Genomic DNA, 22,151 nt, shown 5'->3' with positions numbered 1-22,151 from the left:
TCAAGCTAAACATATGGTTCTATAGCACACTTAGGCCAGAGATGCATATAATACATTGACAGAAGGGATATTAAACAGTAATTACAAATCAACTAATCAAAAATCAATTAAAAAGATAAATTAGAAACCAATAAACTTCAGTAGATCATACTGTGTATGAGGTACAGTAATGCAAACCAGTGTGCCTGTTTTTGCTGTACTAATAATTTCCCAACTGGGAGCTTCAGTAATAGGATGCGAGCAGGAATTCACTGACAGATAATGATGCACACAAGGCCCTGAAGCCACGAAGCATCTGGATTCTGCCACATTATCATCAGCTTTAGTGGTTTAATGCATTCTCCTGTGATTTTTCTGAGAGTCCCTTTAAAACTCTGATAAATGCCTCCTTTTCTTTTTCTCTCTTTGCATGAAAAGAGTGTTACGTCAAATTGTGCTGCAGAAAAAACAACAACAAAAAAAACAAACAAAAAAACCCCACACATGGCTATGGTGCTGGGTTCAGTCAGAAAATGTAAGAATAAAATTAATACAAATGCAAGCACTAGTTAACAATGGGTGAAATTTCTTAGTTGACCTTTCCGTCTGTTATTTTTAGAAAGCTGTAAAGTTGGGAGAAACACGATCTCCCACACAAAGAGAGAAAAGGCACAGAGTGGGGCGCTGCTCAGATGTGAGTATACAAAGTCCAAAATCAACAATCATACATTAAATTCATCCAGATTTAAATACCAATAAATAATTAGTGCCAAAACAATAGCAACAGCATTGCAACTGTATAGACAGAGCAGTCCTAATTAAGTTAGCTTATTCTGAGATCACATCATAAATTATGCTTGAAGGAAAAACAATTATAAATATTAACACACAATAAGCTGAAATGCTTTTGACAGCCAGTGCAAAATGGGAAAAGTTATTATTTTATTAAGACATTCAAAGCTGCACTGATGTGCAATTTGCTGAAAGGATTTGCTGAGATGACTTTAGGTCTTCAGCAGTGCTTCAAGCATCAGTTTTCTTTAAACTGCAGCTTTGCCCATCTCAAGTTTTTACATCTAGTAAATAAACCAAGTTTAAACATTGTCGTAGTAGATGTGTAATGTTTAAATATTAATTCGGCAGATGCGGTGCACAGCAATGACAAGAGGTTTTGTGACAGTGCCACTGGTGTAATAGCAGACGGCCCAGGAAGGTTACGCACTCTAAACTTGGCGTTAAGGTCAGCCTTAAGGTTTAACTTAACAACTTGTGGCGGTCAAAGACCGTTTTGCGCTGCTCCTGGACCTGCTTTTTCCAGCGCTGCTGTGCTCCCTCAACCCGCTCCAGCACCGTGTTTCCTCTGGCCTGGCTGCTGCTCTCTGCCTGCGGACGCATCTCCTGAACACAAACCAGAGACAGTTTGAAATCAAGAACTTTAAACTCCACAGAACCCAAATAAATACACTGGAGTGTGCTTGGATGCTGTCTTCTTGAATGGTTACCTCAGAGTCTTCCTCATTGTGCAGCGGCTGGGTGTACGGGTCATGCTTGCGGATAAGAGGATCAACCAGTAGCAGGAAGAGCATGTAGAGCAGCAAGGCGCCCACGACTGACAGGTAAATGATGATGGTCACCTGCGATATTTAGCAAGAGTAACTCATTGAATCCAACATATAAGCTTTGCAAACTATTCTTACAAATCTTTTCTTTAAAAAAAAAACAAACAAACAATAAACTAGAAAGGCTTTGCAAGATTTTCAACGACTCATCTTGTATGACAAACAATCACAATGAACCCGCTTTGCTTGGGAATCAAAGCTGAGGAAGATATGTCGTCATATCCAAGAGAAAGTCAGTTGTACCTTAATTGTGTTGCTGCTTCGTTCTTCATACTTGCACTCACAAAGCAGACAGTAGGCTTCCACATCATGGCCAGGAACAGGCATGGGCTCCACTACATGCAGGCAGTTGCTGTGAAAAACATGAAAACGTTTGTCATTTCTACTGAGCTAAGAGAAAGAAAACCCCTAAAAACACTAGCGCAGTGAAAGAGTAACGCCTTTTCTTTAAAAATCCATGAAAGTCTAAATAAAAATATTCTTCTTACCAATCTTTCTGGGAGAAATTTCTGTTATAGATGTGACCGGTAATGTTTCTGTAGGGCGGACAGATGCATTTGCAGCGGACATCCTCAAAGCTCTGCAAGAATTAAGGAACTTTTGTAAAAGTGGCCCAGATTCAGCCCATCTTTCCCCCACAGCACCACTTCAGACGTCTCTCTGTTATTAACACAAGCAGTTATACAAACAAACACTCTGACATATACTCAAGTTATTCTAAGTCAAATGGCACAAACACACAGATAAGGACAAAATGTTGAGATCCTCTATGAAAACTTTATCTTTTGGAGCATTTAAGTGCTGTTTGACAGTGCAAGAAGTTTAAAAACACAGCTTTTCTTTTCTTTTACTTAATTTTAATTTGGGCACAGAAACAAAATTATTTCACATTAGCCAAAAAATACCAGAGCCAAAATTATTAGCCTACGATACTATACTTTTGCAGTTTCCAACGAGTCTCACACACACCTCCTGAGTGATCCCAGGACAATTTCTCAAACGCCTCCAAATTCGGTGGTGTTTTGGAGGCAGCTCTTCACAGGAGTGACGCATGTTTTGGGTGATTATCGTGTTGAAAAATAAAGCATAACCCAGACCCAGTTTTGCTGCTGACTGCTTGATGTTTTCTTTCAAACACTTCACGTATCCATCTTTTATGATACCTTCTACCTTAATGAGATTCCCAGTGAGTTGTACACCTTTTCCCTTTTGTCTCATCTGACCAAAGGACTCACTTTCTATGCACACTCATTCTCCAGGTTGACCTTGGCAGACTTCAGTCTGCTTTGAAGGCGTCTCTTCTGCAGAACTGGAGTTTGTGTTAGTCTGCAACCTCGCAGTGTATTCCTACTTCTAGTTGATTGTCTTCTTTAAGACTACAATTCCCAACTTGGCTAAGAAATTCACGAGTGTCCTGGCAGTGGTTCAGGGGTATTTAGACACATCTCTCACGAGTTTTCTTTCCAGAGTCTTTGAAATCTTTCAGAGAGATAATATTATATTATAATAATATTTACCCTAATAATGTTTTTCTGTGCGCAAATAAAACTGATTTATAGTCTCTAAAGAAAATTCTTATGTTGTTTAGTTAAAAAAGCACTTGGGAAAATTCTGACAAAAACTTTAATCAAGATAATCATTATTTAGATAAAATAATGTAAGACTAACATAAACAGGTATTGTTTAAGTAGATGTAATTGCATAATTGTGCTGACAATATCGCCCTTGAACTATTATTTTACATTTCGTTATTTAACTATACAATCTTTATATTTCACTGAATAAAACTGAGCACAGTTTACTGAACATCTTCCCATAAACAAAGCGATACTTGATGACATTTAATCCACAAACACAGATCCTCTGTGTACCAGCAGGTCTTTTACCTTAGCTCGAGCAAAAACGACAACATCCAGCAGAAACACGGTCACCACTGCGGCTGCAGCAAACATCCAGGATCTTCCCCAACCACACGACATTTCCCCAAAGGCAAAACAACTGGCACGACGACTGAAGGATCAGCAGCAAGGCTCTGTCAAAATATAGCAGCTAGCTAGCACTGCAAGGCAGGAAATCCACGACACGAAATGTCGTAAAAACTGAAGAAACAAAGCTCGCAACGCGGTAACTTCCGCTGTGAGAGTGAGGAAAACGTCTGTTTCTGCGTTGCATTCAGGTTGAAAGTGTGCTCTCACTTTGTTTAGAGCAAAGATCGCCAAATGAATTTTGTCCTTCCTTATTCCGGACTCGTCACACATGAAGAAAACAATCCGACAGCAAAGACGCAGAGACGGCGCCACCTTCTGGACAAGATAAGAAGTACAATAAAATAAATGCATATTTATCAAGCAGGTTACATTATAATCACTTACTGTCCCTCTTTATGTGGGACTGCACAGCATTTTACCCCCACATACAAACGCACACATATCTTTAGACAGTGTCTCACATTTTGACTGGTTCTGCAGGACATGCGCTTTTCTAAAGTCTGGCTTTTACTAGTTGCATATGAAGGGAAGACTTTTTTTTAATTATAGACAGAAAAAGGAAAAAGGTCAGCCTGTCTGATGTCATACCCATCAAAGAAAGTTACCAAAAAGTCACAAGCTTTGCACATTTTATTGAATATGATGGAAGCTACCAGAAAGAAAAAGAAGATGCAGCATATTTTGGAGAAACAGAGGGTTTTCTGTGGCTTTTTGTTTGTTTGTTTTGTTTTAGTTTGGTTAGTTCGGCCCCCACACAGCGAGAAGGTCCTGGGTTTGAATCCAGTCTGGAGCCTTTTTGAGTGGCCTTTGCGAGGGGATCTGTCCGGGTACTTAAGCTTCCACCCACAGTCCAAAGACATGCATGGAGTTAGGTTCTCTGGTAATTCTAACCTGCCTGTAGGTATTTCCAGAACTGCAGATGATAGAATAAGCAATTCAGCTATGAAATGTTTACATTTTGACCACTTACAACATTAAAATAATGCTTAAATATTAATGTGTCTAAAAATTAGATATATCAATGATGCATAATTCCAAATAGCAATCATATGTATAATATACATGAAGCAGCCTTTATTAATCTTTTTTTTAATGACCAGAATAATCAAGGATGCTTTATATTGTTTCACTCAACACTGCTCTTGAGTCAAATCCAGTTTCCATTTTGGAATTTGAAATATGAGTCTTAGCTTCTTGACCCAATCAATACCCCTATTTCCTGGTAATCCTGCTTTCACATCTCTCTGTATAGTAAGCTACTCATACCTTTAATAAGCCACAGAAATCAATGACTCACAAATTCAGCCTGAACCTCTTGAGCTTTCGGTCATATAGATCAATCGAGACCGTGGTTGTTTCTCTAATAAGCTACGATATCAGCGTGAACAACAGAGCGCCGTCTGTGTGTAAACACTGTCGTTCGTGTGACCTGTGATTCAACCACTTAAATCAGCTGCAATGCTGCCAAGAACTTGTTTATTCTATATATAGTTTGGAGATTTGGAGTGCTGGGATTTCAGTCTCACAAAGGACGTGAACTCAGTCAGTTTATGTCTGCCTACAAGGTTGTTGTTGAGCTATTTGTACGCCTAAAAAATATGAGTGATGGGAGACTTAATCATGTGAAACAAATACACAGACAACAGAAGAAATCCCTGAAATCCATATTTGTACTCATTTTTTCATGCTGTACAAATTACTTATTTTCAAATTCTTCCTTTAAAAAACAACACATTAAAAAAGATTTCCACTCTTTTACTGAAAGATGCCAACCACGATGCTGTTTTCTTGGGTGGGAGTTAACAGGTGATATTTCACGGGCATTTATGTTTGTCAGAAATTTAAATTTTGCTGTTTTATTTTTATTTACAGTGAGCAGGTTTAGTTTTATGAAAAGACAAGAACTGGTCGGATTATGTGGAGAAAACCTTTCACCCAGACAATATTAGGCTGGTGATGTCTTTTATGCTGTCAATGACCTTTTGCTGTTGACACACTTGGCAAGTTAGTTCTGAATGCTTTAAGTGTGTTTTGGTTTTTAATTGATTCCTCAATTGATTACTTCATGAACTCATGCATGTACTTCTTCATTCGTGTAATGATCTCCGTCATAATTGGACTAATAAACGCTTTAGATGGTGATTTGTGCGAGCTGTCTATAATATATTTCATTCTCTCACTTCTGTCATTGTAAGCCACTTAGTTCTCATCTTCTCTGATGCATGGCTGCCCTTTAATCCCCAGGCCAATTACAGCATAAATGACACTGACCAGAGCCTAGTGCCAGGTCTCATTATCAGTTCAGACTTTTTAAGAAAAAGAAAGGAAAAGATTCAGTTCTTCTTTGGGTAGACTTGGTAAAAAAAATATTCATTTAGGAAAGAAAAATGAATGTAGTTGTTTATGTAAAGTGGTTTATTACCACTCAACTAAAAAAAAAAGCACTGTAATTGATGCGGGCAGATACAAATATTTTGACAAAGTCTTTAGCCGGTGAACTGCGAACGCAGCCTGACTATAAAACAGCAAAGGGAAATGATCCATAATGGAAACACTGCAGAGAAATTCAACTCATAAACAACATCAGAGGGTGTCAAGTTCTCTTACTTGTCAAGGTACCTGAAAGTATTGACTGAATCATATTATTCAAAGCGTTCATTTTCCAGGGACCTGAAAGCATCAGGCACTTTGCCCACTAGGAGATGCTATAAGGCCCAAGGCAAAGCAAACTCGACCAGCAGACGTTAGTCAAAGCAGACTTGGATCTGGAGCAATGTGGATACGATATAGGACATATAAAATAAAACAAGAGAAAATATATTGTGAAATTCAAAGATAGAGCTACATAAAACCAATTAATTATTAGCTAAACAGCTGCAGCAGCACTGTAGATAAATACCTACCTTATATGACTCACCTATAGGATCTACAGGTTTTTGTCCTTAATCTAGCATTTTCAATACACCCCTCAACCTTTCAGTATGTTTCTTTTTGACCTTTATCACATCATCTGCAGTGTCTTTTTGCCCTCCTCTGTATCATGCTTTTGGAGAGAACACTGTTTGAATAACAAGACTATCTCTGAAGCGATATCTCTCCTCTCCGCTGAGGTGATGCATTGTGGGCAGTAAGACTATTCTAATGGACACACGTGGTAATTACAGTAGTGGGAGGTAGCAGACAGTGGTGATCCAGGGACAGCGCAAAACTATAAATCACAACTCCTGGTTCCGCCCTCCTGAGCGTAGCCGATCACAGTCAACCAAAAAGCAATTCTGCCAACATGTGTTTGCACATTTGTCTTCATCAGCCACTGGCTTGTTTTGGGCCCCTGGAATTGAATTTTTCTTTCCCATGGTAATCAAACAAAGACTACTTCTTAGGTGTTTCACTCAAAGTCCCCTGCATTAGGTCTAAATATTGACCACATGTGAAATATACTTGTCATTTTTTGTGTTTAGTTTGATCCTGTTGAAGTTACAGGAAAAAAAAATATCAAAGAATTATTAAATTACAGGATGTTTTTTTTTTAAATAAAAAAAGCTCTGTGTGATCTTCAGTCAGAGATAGAAGATAAAAATCGCCTGTTATCAGTTTCAGTGATGTTGCTTTTTTGGAGGTAGCGTGAGATGCTTGCTAGAGAAATGTTGTAACCAAAAGAGGTGTCAATAGCAAAGGTGTTACAGCAGTAAGCAGTGATGGTGACTCAGAGTACAGTGTGTGCCCTGCTCTGCTTTATCTGTACGGACAGCTGCCTGTCAGCCAGCTGAGCCCATGCAGGGGGAAAGGTGTCTGCTGAGGAGCTGGTGTCAGCAAGGTGAGAGCCGAGCCCGGCTACGCTGAGCTGAGCTGAAATGGATGCAGAGGAGGGAGTGTCTCCTGCCTCTGAGGGACACCGATTTTCAGCAAGGAAACAGAGACTGCTGGAGCAGGAAACTCAGCCAGACAGAACATGAAAGCCAAGAGCGGCCATGACACATGATGGACACAAACGGAGGAAGGGAAGCTGTCCCCACACTCACCCGCCCACCACTCGCTATTCCTCTCCTTCAGCAGTGCTGCACCCCTGCAGAAGGAGAAAAGAGAAACATGCCGATGATGCTTGAATTGCAGTGGCTCTCGGTTGACCTCTGCCCCCGTGTAATGTGTTGTCTTTGATGTTGCACAAGATGTTGCAGAGATGCAGGGAAACTTCAAAGAAAGCTTCATAGGCCAATTGCAGAATTGGTCAAAAAAGATAAATAAAACAGCAAGCTGCCAGAAATCCACACGCATCTTTCAAGGGAGACCAGGGGTCAGGCAAGCAGACAGCTGAAAACAATAGCAAGAAATGAAAGGTGACATGGATTGAAAGGTAGATAAATAGCTGCGGGGGAGGAAGGAAGTTTGTTGTTGGTATATAAGGATGCAATTTAGGTTGTAGTCTTGGAAAAACAGCCTGCTGGTTTAACAAATACAGGCAGGCCGGTCAATAAACTGTCAGCTATTAATGTCTACTTTAAGTGACAAGGCCCCCCAGACTGATTTATAGAGCCAGCGATGCATAGAATCCTTACAGATAAAAAATGTTAGGCACCTGGCCGATCAAGTCAGCGAGCAAAACACAACACACACGTCAGTCAGCAAAAAGCACAGCTATAGATATCGATGTGGATCTTCTTTCAGAGTAAGCTCAAAACAGAAGGAGGAAGGTAAACAGCCAAAAGTCACCAAGAGCCTTTTTTCCCCGACAAAGCGATTCCATGATCAGAAAACTTTGTCAGCTCCTTTGGAAGGAGACTCCATTCCTTCCAAACGGTAGGGACAGAGGTTTCTGTGTGATAAGTTTTCCCTAATGAGGTGATACAGACATTGCCACACCCTTACTCCATCTCCTTGTGTCAGTCTGTGATCTACCTACCTTCGCCTCCTTCGCCAAATGTCACCGTGAGTCATCTTCCTTTGTTTCGGCATTTGTTGCAATGTGACCTGGCAGCTCAGTGGTGCGCCACGACGGACTGCCACTGACACTTTCACATACACAAACAAAACTATTCTCGAGACATAAACGATATAAAGTAAAAATGTCTTCACAGGTTGAGTAACTTGTTTGGTGCTTTCTGCCCGGAACAAATCAGACGTAAACCCTGTGATATAGAATCAAACTTGTCATCTCACAGCTTCAGAAATCAATAGAGCCCCACACTCTACCACTAATCTCAACACACATGGAGCGAGCTCTGGATGACTCGTCCAGAGACGGCGGCAGGAGCAGAGAGAGAGGAGTAAAGGAATAAGATAAGATGGAGGAAGGTGACAGTAAGGAAAATGAGACATGAGCTAAGTAAGTTACATTTAAAGCTATATATGTTAAGTGTCTGCACATTGTTGAGCACATAGTTTTCTTTAATTTGCCTCAAATTTTATTAGTATAGACTGATTTGGTTTTAGATTTCTCCTTTCACACCAGTACAGTGGAAGCATATTAGGTTTATTATGACATTAACAATTACAGAAATGCTTCTCATGTGACCCACAAAACTCACTGTTGAAGAAGAAACATTTCATGATATTGTGAAGCCTTTGGCAGTGAGTTCTGCAGCTATGATCTAAAGATAGATTTACATAAACTGTGTTTTAGCTTTACTTTTCAGTGCCTTACTACATACAAAAATAAAATTCAGTCATCTTGACTGTTGGAAATGTAGGATGGTGTAGGGTCAGTGCAGGAAATGACAGAAATCAATTAAATATTTCAAAAATAGGAAAGTAATTGTCGCGGTTCAAATTTTGAGGAAGAGACATACGACTGAAAGTCCATAGTGGGTCAACACAAATTATTTTATTAAAACACATATATGTGGTGAAGATAGGATGCGATCACCACAGTGCTGCACACATTACTGAAGCACTTGGAACACAGGAACACCTATGCACGGCTCCTCTTTGTAGACTACAGCTCGGCTTTTAATACCATCCGGCCATACAAACTCCGTCCCAAACTCCACCAACTGGGACTTAACTCCTCTCTGTGCAACTGGATTGTGGACTTCCTCACTAACCGTAGACAGAGTGTCAGAGTGGGTAAGAACACCTCTTCCACCCTTGTGGTCAACACCGGTGCCCCTCAGGGGTGTGTTCTGAGCCCTCTGCTATACACTCTCTTCACCCATGACTGTATTTCCTCCTGCGCGTCCAATCTCATTGTTAAGTTTGCAGATGACACTATAGTGCTCGGACTTATATCCAACAATGATGAGACAAACTATAGGACAGAGGTGCAACAACTAGAGTCATGGTGCCACGACAATAACTTGGTCTTAAACACCAAAAAGACCAAGGAGATCATTGTAGATTTCCGGAAGAGGGGTCATAACAACCATCTGCCTCTCTTCATTGGCAGTGAGGCGGTGGAGAGGGTGAGCAGTTTTAAATTCTTGGGGGTAACTGTGACCGAGGACCTGTCCTGGGGCAACCATATCACCTCAGTTGCACGGAAGGCCCAACAGCGCCTCTACTACCTGAGGAGACTGCGGAGCGCACACATTCCCAGATCTCTGATGTTGAACTTCTACAACTGTGCCATCAGCAGCGTTCTGACGTATGGATTTCTAGTGTGGTTCCCCAGCTGCACCAAGGCCGATCAGCAAGCACTCCAGCGGGTGGTGAAAGAAGCTGGCAGAATTATTGGAACAAGTCTGCCAGAGATCAGTAATATCTTCCCCACTCGCTGTCTGAGGAGGGTGCACAGTATCCTGCGGGACCAACATCACCCTGCGCGCCACCTTTTCCATCTGCTGCCCTCAGGGAGAAGGTACAGGTCTATACAGGCCAGAACATCCAGACTGGCCAACAGCCTGTATCCACAGGCTGTGAGGCTCCTGAACTCTCTGCCCCCCTCTCACGGACAATAACCATATCCAACTTCTTAATAGCAATGAACTGGTCTGCATTGGTGCATCATATCTTTATTCTCTTCCCCCTCCTGCCCCCCCCCCCCTCTTTCTTAAATAGATAACTATCATATCTGATATCATATCTCACAGTACAATAATATTGAATGGGTTGCATTGTTGTATTTTGTCATGTTTCTCAGGTCTTTGTCTGAATTTCTACGAACATTATTGCTAAGGATTGTCTTATTGCATTGGAGTCACACTGGGTTAAATATGTACACTTGGGTTTTAAGGGGTATTTATTATTTTCTTCTTTTTTTTGGGGTTGTATGGAAGCCCCAAACGCAATTTCATTGTTCTTGACAATGACAATAAATAAATAAATACTAAAATACTAAGATAGACTCTGTAAAACATCAGACTCCATCTCCCCCCTAACAATAGGTGGTTGTAATATTTATACTTATGATGACCAGTACCTCGCGTCACTAAAACAGAACAGTTCCTCTTTCAGTTCCTCCAGATGCATCCTGTTGTTCTACTTGTCTAGACTTAAACAACACTTGCAATCCTTTCACCCAGACAGGCTATGTGTCTGTGTCGTTAATCTAAGTGCATGACCTTCCTCTACATCACCTGTTACCAGGCAAACATCCACAGCACAGGGCACACGGCCTTTATTTCCTTTCTTAAACAATCATAGAAAACATTTGTTAAATTGTATATATATATATATATATAAGCAATCCTTCCAGCTTGAACTTTGCTCCATTGATCGGCCAGACATCGCGCTGCCCGTAGCTTCAAACCATTAATTAACTTGACCAAGCTTCAACCCTTTACTTATGCAATATGTGTATAACATGTTCCAGTTGCACCTGCAATGAAAGATTATGTGCTTATGCTAACACCTGAAATACAGACTTTAATATAACCTCACCAGTTTCAATAAATGTGTCAATGAAATGATAACAATGATAAATCATAAATGGTGAAACAGTAATAATAAGGATTATGCATAGTAACATAGATTATGAATATAAAATAATATTTCATCCCGACATAATGTAATGTGTTTCTTCATAATGTACAAATCCAATGTTTGATCAGCGTGATGTAGGTTTGGAGCTCGATCTAGCTTTTAAAAGCCAAATAGACGCCTGGAGTCAACCTGAAATGTCTGCAGTTAAGTTACAAACGCTGATCTGAAAATGTGGAGATTTCTGAACAATATAAATAAAAACAGAATGCAAGGATTCACAAATCTCACAAACCCATAGAAAACATATCAAATGTTTAAACTGAGAAAACATACCATTTTATGAATGATATGACAAAGAAGACCCGCACTGTCGAGCAGCTAGAATCCTAATCAGGCAGGAATGGGGCAAAGGTACCCTGTCAAAATCCAGCAGCTGCTCTCATCAGCTCCCAGATGTTTATGGGCTGTTATTAAAAGAAAAGGGGATGCTACACAGTGGCAAACACGACCCTGTCCCAACCTTTTTGAGATACGTTACTGCCGTCAAATTCAAAATGAGCTAAAATTTTTAATGAAATAGTAAAATGAACTTAATATGCTTAAAAAACTTCTGTTTATCAAGCAAGCACTAAAGGATTTCTACCATTTCTTTTCACATGTGCACTAGTACACTTACAGATGAAACCTGAAAAATAGATTCTCATGTGCAGAATTGATTGAGTGCGACTTAATTTGCAGTCAGGGCAGTAAAGGGCTCTACATCCAAAATTTCCTTAATGGGATTCCTTAATATTAAGCATAAAGTGATTGTTTTCAGTGTTTTTCTTTAACTCCCTTAGGTGAAACTGAGTTAGCCCACCCTATTTAACAGCCTCTGTCATATCTCATTCCCTTTCTGGTCTTTATAGACTTCATCGCAGGCCTTCTTTTAATGGAGGAGTAGAGAGGCTGTTTACCAGACGTGAGGAAAACAGAAAACAGGGATGGTGAAAAGACAAGGGAAACGGGGTAAGCGAGAGGTGGAGGTTTATAGAGTGAGAGCGAAACTGCGAAAGAAAAGGGAAAAGACAGAGAACCAGGAGGAGGTGGGGTTAGAGGGAGACGCTCCACTGCCTGGCTGACAAACACAGGGTCCCTCCAGAGTCAGGCAGATGAGAAGGAGAGGAGGAGAAAGGGAGAGGGGTGAGAGAAAAGGAGGGGAGTTTGATGTGGGCAGTCAAGCCCACCACCCACCAGCAGCCTTCCTCTCATTCTCCACAACTCCACCCCCCCGCCCCCACACCAACAGAAAATCTATGCCTGCTCTCTTAGTATTCCTCCCATCTCTTGCGAAGGCTCGGCGGAGGGGAGAGCAGACAAGTGGACTACTAGTGAGGCCCTGGCCAGCCGTGTGTGATGCTATCTGAGAGCTTTTTTCCCTCCTTCCCTTTTAGGATGGGGTGTTTGCTCAGGGCTGACAGGACAGACAGAGCACCCAGCCACTTGAAAACCTCCACCAGGGACCTGAACTGGACACATCCTATCTGTACACCCCATTTTCCTCCCCTCCCCCCCCGCAGAAAACCTGTAGATCAATGGGGTCAACTGTGCAGGTTGTCTATTCTCTGACTGAACCAGAGTGCGCAGATGAACCAGGGAAGGTGTGGCGGACAAGTGTGGAGCAGGGAAATTATTTTACTGCTATTGTTAAATAATAAATATAATCTGTAGTTTATATTGCATTCAGAGGTTTAAACAGTGGGTGTCTTTCAGAAAGACTAAGTTGCAGGCTGACAGGAAGTTGCAGAGAGTTTGCAGAAGTGAAAGCAGAAAGTTATTTTGAGCAGCAGGCTAAGACGATCATTGCTTTAACAATGTAACAGATAGCTTTAAGAAGGCCTTAAGATGTTAACTTTGTATTTTTTATACACAATGCATATCTGTGCTTAGAGTTGGAGCTCAGTCAATTAATTGGGGGTTGGAAGCTTTGTTCGGCGCGATGTCCGGACAATCTATTGTGCAAGTGACTTGGAGCTATAGAAGGTTAAAACTGCATACATGCTTACAAAACACTTATATATCAGATCATTTTATATTAAGGTTTCATTAGAGGTTTTTGATTAGAACATTTAGTAGATGACATATAAATAGTCTCAGTAAGCCTCTGGTCTGGTGAAAGGTCAGAAGTGCAGCAGGTGAATTGAGAAAGAGCATTTAAGGACAAGAGACAGTCAGTGAGAGGTGACATACACATACACACACAGATGAGTTAGAATTATTTATAGGAAAGAGGTTAGTCATGTCTGGTTCGAACTGCGAAAGTGTCTCTATAAAAAGAGGAACCATCCCTTGGTGTCTCTGAAAATAAGGAACGAGGTCTTGCCCGATGGGTGGCTGAACGGGAAGTCAAAAGGTTGACCGGAGGAATCGGCCATGAAAATAGAAGATGATGTTCTTTTGAACTATCTAAAAGTCATTGTTGTTTTGATATTGACGTATGTATATATCCTGTCTGTGACGCATGAAGGGGGCGTCAGTAAATCAAACCCTGATGCTATAAAATCTGTGTATGCTTTGATTAAGTCGAAGATCACTTGCTGTCTACGTACAGAGTGTCTTCCCACACGTGTGTATTCATTAAAATCATTGTTTGACCAAGATCTTCTGGACCAATGGTTGTTTGTACTCTCCCTCCTCAATATCTGAACCTTAACACAAGCAACATAATTAAGATCTCTTCATGAAGAAGGCTGCAATGAAGATGCTTAATATTTATTCGAGATGTTCACTTAGATATAACCTGTGCCTGTTAATATAAGCTCTCATTGGTTTCAGGGAATACAGGAGCACTGCTTGCATGTGAGTTTGTGTCATTTGTGGTCATCCCCTTTACTCTTCATCTAACACCAAGTTAGTGCAATACTATTACTGCTACCTGTCAGTTCTTTGGTTTATGACCAAGCAGCCAACATAGAAAATGTCATCCTGCTTCAGCTGTTGGCACTTCTGCAGGTAACCAATGTTAGCAGGACAGCATGCTAAGCTAAAATGGTGAACATAATCAGATCTGCTTTGCAGTCATCATGAACTCTGTCATCATGAGCATTTTAGAATGCTAATAATGTATGAACAGCATAGCATGAAATGACATACTGGCTCCTTTGAAAAGATTAGAAACAAATCCAGATGGAACAGATGAAGTTAAAAATGAGTGTTTCCACAATCATAAAAATGTTGATGCAATGTTTGTATTTGAGCAGGAAAAAAAAGAAAAGGCAGAGAAGTTGCAGACATGTGTTGTATCCTAATTTTGAGTAGGTATTGTACATATATTAAGTAAATGTTTGCTTTATGTATGTACCACACTGTTATTACATGATGTGGCTTGCAAGAAAAGCATAAAATTGCTAAAATCACATAGTGTGTAGGTGCTGTTTGCTTCAAAGTGCTGCTAGCATGACTGTAGACTACACAAATGCAAACACAGTGGGGTGAACATTAGCTGTTCAGGGAAAAAAGTTGCAAAGCAGTCCCAGACCACCACACTGCCACCTCCATGTCTGACTGCTGGTATGATCCTCATTTTATGAAATGCTGTGTTAGTTTTACGCCAGATGCAACGGGATGCAAACCTGACAAAAAGTTCAGATTTCTTTAGATGTTGTTCTGGGTTCTTTTGTGACATCCTGGAGAAGTCATCAATGTGTTCTTGGAGTAATTTTTGGTTGGGTGGCGACTCCTGGGAAAGTTCACCACTGTTCCAAGTTTTCTCCATTTGTGGATGATGGCCCTCACCATCATTCTCTGCAGTTCAAAGCCCTAAAAATGGCTTTGTAACCCTTTCCAAAGTGATAGGTCAGATGTTCCTGCTTGATCTCTCACAGAGGCATGATGTGTTGCTTTTTGAGATCTTATAGCCTACTTCACTTTGTCACATGTATTTTTTTTTTTATCTGTATTTATACTAGTTATCATTAAAACAACACGCATGGGCGTAGCTAGAAAAGGTGAACTAAGCTTTCCAAAAAAATATGCTTAATTCACGATTTAAGGGTGATTACATTTTCACACAGGGATACATTTGGATAGCTTGAAATCATTCAAAAATGCATTTTGTATTCACTCATGTTATCTTTGGCTAATATTAAAATAAGCAAAATCCTAACAAATCAGAAGGGCGCAAATACTTTTTCACAGCACTACACATGTCTACAGAATATTTAAAAGAGGGTTGACAAGTGGTCACTGATAGGTTTGTAGCTTGAACCTATTCGCTGGAATGTTGAAGACAATATAATTACACAGCAAGCAAGACACGAAGTAGGCAAAGTTCTTCTTGTTACTCATGCATGAGGGAGACCTGCCTGGAGCCAAGTGTCGTTCCACCACTTGACCTCCGTCAGACTCTCAGCCAGGTTCCCCATAGCACTCCTTTTATTGTGGTTACATGAATATGCATAGGGTCATTAACATATAACATCTTACATAGGTATACATGTGAACAAAGAATACTGTGTGTGTGTGTGTGTGTGTGTGTGTGTGTGTGTGTGTGTGTGGGGTCAGAGTGTGACCCCATAAATGACTTCCCTAAACCTGCTGGTCTGGAAGTCCAACAGTTCATCTAAACAAAAGGCACTTAACCTAAAACAGATATAGATACGTTTATCCTGCCATAAAACAATAAGACAAGGTACGACCTCTTCCCATGCTCCCAGGATGTAGGTGTGCATTCCAGTGTGGAATACACACCAAGCCTTTGCAGCCTGATAAAGATCATACATCCTATCACTACACAATTGATTATACACCTCTAAGCATATATGGTTAAATATTTCTAAGCATAAATGACAATCAACAATACAAAACCTAACAGTCACCCTCTGACAAGTGGACTGGTTTCTTATGTTATGCAAATCTGAACTTTTTATCTCTTTACATGCAGTGATATTTTTGGGGTGTCTTGAAAACGTTAATCCAGGTTTACATGAAAAAAAGACAGACTTAAATGATCCTGAGGGGATTTGAGGGAAACTGAAGGCAGAACCTTCTCTTTTCTTTACCTTTCAGTAATTACCAAGAAAATTAGTGGCAAACAAAGTGTGTATGTTTCAGAGTGTGTATTTTGAGTAATGCGAAGGAGCGTGTGTGCACTGTTGGACTTTACTTGTATTGTATGTTTATTTTGCCTTTAAGTGCATTTACACACAGTTAGCCAGGGTCCTCTGACAAAAATAACATGGCTATCGATCACCTGTGTAGCTATAATCTCCATTGCCACTGCTGGACCATGACTGCTTAACCACAAACACACAAAGCTTTGTTGTTCTTAATATCCCCCTCCAAAGTAGCCAGATCCTCTGTCACCTTGAGCCTGGTGCGTCATGCTTGTGTGATTGCGCTAAAGGTCACAGCTTGTAGCTACTGTCATTAGCTGTCACTCTTCTGCACTCCCTCCTGTTTCCCGCTTCTCTCCTCCTTCGAATCGCTCTCTGTCACGCATTTCTTTCTTTGGCTCTGGAACACGGATCAAAGTGCCATCCTTAGTTGGACCTTGAAGGTTGAGGAAAGTGAGAAGCGACCCAGATGCACAATGAGTGTGCTTTGTGTGTTTGTGCATGATGTGCAGTGAAGCTGATGAGGGTAGCTCTGCTGGGAGCACAGTATCTTAAGTAAGTAAGTGTTAGACCGCATCAGACGGTTATGCCTATTGCAATTACACTTGTATTTGAGACAGAGTCTATTGCTATTTGAGGATTCACTGCCTGAGGGGGGAGGAGGAGAAAATATGTGTTTTTCAGCACTTCAGTGACTAATCAAGGTCTAATATTTGAGACTGCAATGAGATGATTGCATTTTTTTTTTCATGGACACGTAACACATTGCTTTCTTTACAGAAACACAAGAAGAGGCAACTCAGCATATTGTTTGGAAAACCGGAGAAAATTGTGAAGACACAAGTAGTAAAGAATACTGGTGCATTCCAGCTCACAGAGCAGGACCACGTGTGGTTAATTGAAACATGTTTGAGCGAGAGGAGCGAAAGAAAGAGGAGAATTAGTAAAGAGACAGCAAACACAGATGTGGCGTTTTATCTGTTGGGGAGGTGAGGGGTAATCACTGCAAACTTTAATCAGTTCAGATCAATTATTCATGGTCAGGGGCCTATCGAGCTGATTTCTAAAATGCCCCTTCTCTCTCGCTCGCTCTCACTTTTTCTGACAGCCCTGTATGAATAATTCAGACTGCATTTACACAAAGAACTCCATCTCTGATACCTGATCAGTCAGTTAGAAACATTATGCAACTGGGAATGTCAATTAGAAATGGGAAAATGGGTCTCCTGGTATGTTCACAATAAAAAGAAAAACAAAACCACTCAAGGAGAAGCACAAATATAGCGAACGCCATGAAAGGTCTTGAAGAACTCCAAACTTTGTTATTCACTGAGAGAGAAGTTCTCAGCCTTAATGGGTTCAGCCAAAGTCAAGATTGTCCCTACACTGTGTCCACTCATCATCCATGAGTTTGTCTATTCACTAAGTGGACCCCACACACAGCTTGCACTGCGTCAGACCAGCTCCATGTTGAAGCTCTGATCGTTTCCTTTGTGCCTCCTCTTGTTCTATCAAAAAGACTTCTTGCAGCTCCCAGTGCTTGTTCAGATTGATTTGGCTGCCTAATCGTTGTTACCCCCATCTTTTGCCATTTTTTTTCTTTTTTAAAGGCTGTCACATTTGTTTTGATTTTTTTGGAGTCTGATTAAATTCCTCACTACTTGGTGAGCTCTAGTGGGCAGGCTATATGCAAAAGTCCCTAACAGCCTTTGAGCTGTCCTTCCCCTGGTCTTATTTTGCCATCGAACTCCATTCTCTGCCTTCGAAGAGAGAATAACTTGTGCTTCTAAACTGTAGGCATAAATTTGACTATCTAACTGTTTCTATGTGTTAACTGTGCAACAGACTGGTGACCTGTCCAGGCTGTACCCTGCCTCTCTAACCGTGACCACTCAGAAAGGCTCCAGCCCCACTGCAACCCTGAGCTGTATGAGTGGAAGCAAAAGTACATATGATCATCAGTTAGATTTCCTAAACTGTAACTTAATAATAGATTAAAAAAATCTACAGGTACGATAGCAGGTGTGAGTCCTGAGTCAGGGACACCAATTTCACAAAGTAACTGATCTATCAAAACAAAATCAAACACCAGTTGATAACACACTACATGGAAATTTGAGGGAAAGAGATATTTATATATATCATGTCATGGCTGAGATATTTCAGCCTTAACTAGTGCACCAACTAACCCACCATACTAATGGAAATTGCCATCTGCAGCCATGTCGCTATGCGTAAAAAACATGCCCACGCCTGAGAAAACCTTGCAGTTGTCATGCCGCCTTGCTTCAGGACTTTTGAGGACATGCCCTTAAAGTTGGTTTGAAAACTCACAAGTACAAGGACAGACAAGCTAGTAGGATAAGTGTTCAATAGCGGAAGGGTGGTCAGGGAGAGAAAGGCAGATAAATAGACACTGTAGAAATGAGAAAGTGTAATTCTTGCTTGGCACAGTTTGTCATACCGTACCTGACAGCCACCAGCCATAAGTCACCAAATAATCACTCTCAATAATTCAGAGGGCTCTCTCCTGTCCTCCCTTCCCCTGTGCCTGCCCTTGTAAAGCATTCAAACCACATGGCCACACAGACATTTTAAGCTGCCTGTAAATGCAGAACGTTTAACTTGACTGGCTGCATTTCAACAGGGCAAGACAACAGATTTGGGGGTGGGGAGGGGTTTATGAAAAAGCAGGAAATGTTGTTCATGCCTCCCAGCAGTCCTGCATCTCAGCAACTGGACTAATAGGCTATCACAGTTGACATCTCCATGGGAACGTCCCACTGTATCACATTCCACCGCTGCTTCCTTTCACACCAATGATATCTTCCCGTGAAAGCATTAAGAGTTGATGATGTCTTGCATTTCCAAATGTGTACTGTTATAAACACAGTGGACCAATGCACAGTTTGTCAGTGGACAACAACAAAGACGTGCTTATGGAAGGAAATGTTGCATACAGTCCACACAAAGCTATTAAGTTTTTATGGCTGAAAAGATAATTAAATAAAGGTTGTAAAGGGTATAAATGAAAGAAATAAATGGAGTGGGTAAATTTAAAATTTCCCTGACAGCAGGTATTTTGAGTGACTGGACAGTCTATTCGTCACAGTGCTGTCACAGTTCTGCTGCAGTCGAGTGATGACCACCCTTGTCAGGTCGAGTGCTGTCTGTCTCCCTCTGAATGATAGAAATGTAGAATGTGTCCGTACAGATGGACGGATCAATTTCTTTCAACATGTCCTCTATTCCTCTGTTCTTTCTTCTGTCATACTTTGAAAATCACTGTAATCTCTCCTCTCCTGAAATAAAAGATTTGTGTGTGTTTTTGTGTGTGTGTGTTTTCTTTGACCATCTGAATCTTAATCCACACCTATACACCGGTAAGGTTTTTGCTCTGACATCTGTCCCTGCTGTGTGTCACTTCACGACCTTTTCTCTTTGTGTGTGTCCATCATCTCTTTTGTCTGCGACTGCTGGCTTGGGTGATCATGTGTGTGGCGTGTGTTTATTTCACAGTGTAGCACAGGAGGGGATCGCCTCCGACTTGGGGATGCTCTGAAAATGTCATTGTTTGGTTGCGCTCCGCTTTATGACACAGTTTATACAGCGCCAATGATTTTTCTTCCCCAGTGTGGCCCTTTTGCTTTGTCTGCCTGGAATCATGAACGGTAAATAAGTGGTAATGGGAGTGAATGGGAGGGGAAGTCAGCCAACGTCTTTCTGTCATCACTTTAGAAGGTTGCGACCCTAAAGCACGCTGGCACAGAGCTGTTAAATTATTCAGGCTGTGTCTCAAGCCCCGATCTCTGGAGAAGACGGGGCTGTGATTGCTGGGAGCTGACTGACTGACATTTGCACATGAAAATCGCCTCTGTTTCCCCCAAACACCGGTTCTGCTCAAAGAAAACAGTAGAGGGACCTTGGTTCTGGAGGGTGTAGCGCTGAGCAGCGTAGGGCTGGTTTGGTTGCGGTGTAATTAGAAGAACAGTGCTGCACAGCAGTGGAGGCACTGCTTTTTAAATCTGCTGCAGTGAACAATCAGACCGATTTCACACGTCTGTAACTCTTGGAGATACAAACTAGGAGAAAAGTTCTAATATGTGGTAAAATTGGACTTCAGTGTAAATGAATATCCTAAAAGTGTCAATATAATGAGCATAACCTTACGCTGAAAATTGGAATGGCAGAGCAAGACCTAGGGGACCGGCTGACTCATAAATCATCTTTCTTTGTGGGGTCAAGGGCCATTTGAATGAGACATGAGCAGAAATGTGATTTTTAGTTATGAGGATCTTTTCGCACCTATAATGCAATAATACTTTGTGCATATCTCCAGCATACATATTGATTAAATGCCAGCATTTGTGTAAATAGAAATTTCAGATGGCTGGGATTAATGCTAGAAAGAATCAATGTTTTCCAAAAGGCCATTGCACGCTATCTCACCGAATGGTTGAACGTCCATATAATGATGCATTACACACGGTTTGGATGTGTTGCAAGTCCAGCAACGTGCATCATAACTGCTCACTAATTGCAAATTGAGGTTTGTTTTATTGCAATTTATTATAATCTTCAGTAAATTGTTACTAAAACAGTCCACACAATCCAAGTTGTTAACTGTTATTTGGCCAATTAAAACTGGAGAGCTTTTGATTAATCACACTCAATCCAGAGTGCAATTAAAGTGAGTGGGAGAGTGTGTGTGAGTGGAGAGTGTGAGAACATCCCTCTGTATGCTGGACCATGTCTCTGAGTTGATGGCGAATGGAGCTGGTGTAGAGGGTGGGAGGAGGCGGAGGTGGAGCGGTGCAAGGGATAACTGGCCCTGTTGGGAGGGAGGCTGGAGGAGAACACAAATAAAGAGAGGGAGGGTATTCGGAAGGGAGAAGGAGAGGGTGGAGCATCGGACAGATGACAAATTGTGATTAATAAATGTGGTTCAGGACGGCAGTGTGGAGGGTTGTTATTAATAGAGAGAATTAGAGTGGCTGTGCAACTCAATCTGCACACTGTCACTCTGCATCAGGCCCCATAATCAGAGCCTAATGAAACAGCAGAGCACCAGGATGTAGGCACATCCACACTCATCCACGCTAAGCTTATAAGCCTACCCTTTCAATACAGTACAACACACACTCCCAGGTAAGAAATAAAGTCAATAACGCTTTCCAGATAGTTAGCCAAAAAATAAACACACATCATATATTTTCAAATGCATTTTGTTCCATGTTTTTTGCATTGCGCTTTTCTTTTACTCCAACATACATCCAACTGGAACCACATTTTCAACAGACAGACTAAATTAAAGCGTCCCTTTTATATTACTGATCTATGTTGCTTTTGATTTAAAGACAAGACTTCTCTCACTATACATTTTTTTTTCATCTGTACAATTTAACACTTGTCCCGGACCACCTTTATGCCCCTAATGACCTCTAAAGTGATCCACTAGAGTACAATCTACATAGCAAAGAACAGGACCTTGAGAGCTGAATAGCTGTCAGTGTTAACTATGGAAGATGTGCATGGTGGTTCCCCAGGGAGTAATAGTCCTCCTACAGCTATGCACCTCTTGGGGACATTATGCCATCATCCATGAAAGAACTGAT

General features: G+C 41.1%; 1 protein-coding gene across 1 annotated transcript; it reads right to left on the bottom strand.

Annotated features, from left to right (window-relative positions):
* Positions 1 to 2: 2 nt before the first annotated feature.
* Positions 3 to 3,854, bottom strand: tmem9 (transmembrane protein 9). The gene is made up of 5 exons (XM_085344585.1): positions 3,485 to 3,854; positions 2,087 to 2,178; positions 1,842 to 1,950; positions 1,482 to 1,613; positions 3 to 1,377 (listed from the first exon to the last, which is right to left on the bottom strand). The coding sequence occupies exons 1-5, from the start codon at positions 3,575 to 3,577 to the stop codon at positions 1,234 to 1,236; spliced, it is 570 nt and encodes a 189-aa protein (XP_085200711.1). The 5' UTR covers positions 3,578 to 3,854; the 3' UTR covers positions 3 to 1,233.
* Between the last annotated feature and the right edge of the window lie 18,297 nt (positions 3,855 to 22,151).

The sequence above is a fragment of the Diplotaxodon limnothrissa genome, linkage group LG20, assembly GCF_057381915.1.
Source record: "Diplotaxodon limnothrissa isolate DT_005_m linkage group LG20, D_limnothrissa_male_GT1.1, whole genome shotgun sequence".
NCBI classification, from domain to species: domain Eukaryota; kingdom Metazoa; phylum Chordata; class Actinopteri; order Cichliformes; family Cichlidae; genus Diplotaxodon; species Diplotaxodon limnothrissa.
This window is presented reverse-complemented; position numbering and strand designations above follow the sequence as displayed.

Bases quoted from the DNA above. Each gene is read 5' to 3' on its own strand.
- tmem9 (XM_085344585.1), bottom strand. From the start codon at position 3,577: ATGTCGTGTGGTTGGGGAAGATCCTGGATGTTTGCTGCAGCCGCAGTG. The intron at 2,179-3,484 runs GTAAAAGACCTG...TAATTCTTGCAG, and splicing joins TCGTTTTTGCTCGAGCTAAG to AGCTTTGAGGATGTCCGCTG. The intron at 1,378-1,481 runs GTAACCATTCAA...GTTTGTGTTCAG, and splicing joins ACAATGAGGAAGACTCTGAG to GAGATGCGTCCGCAGGCAGA.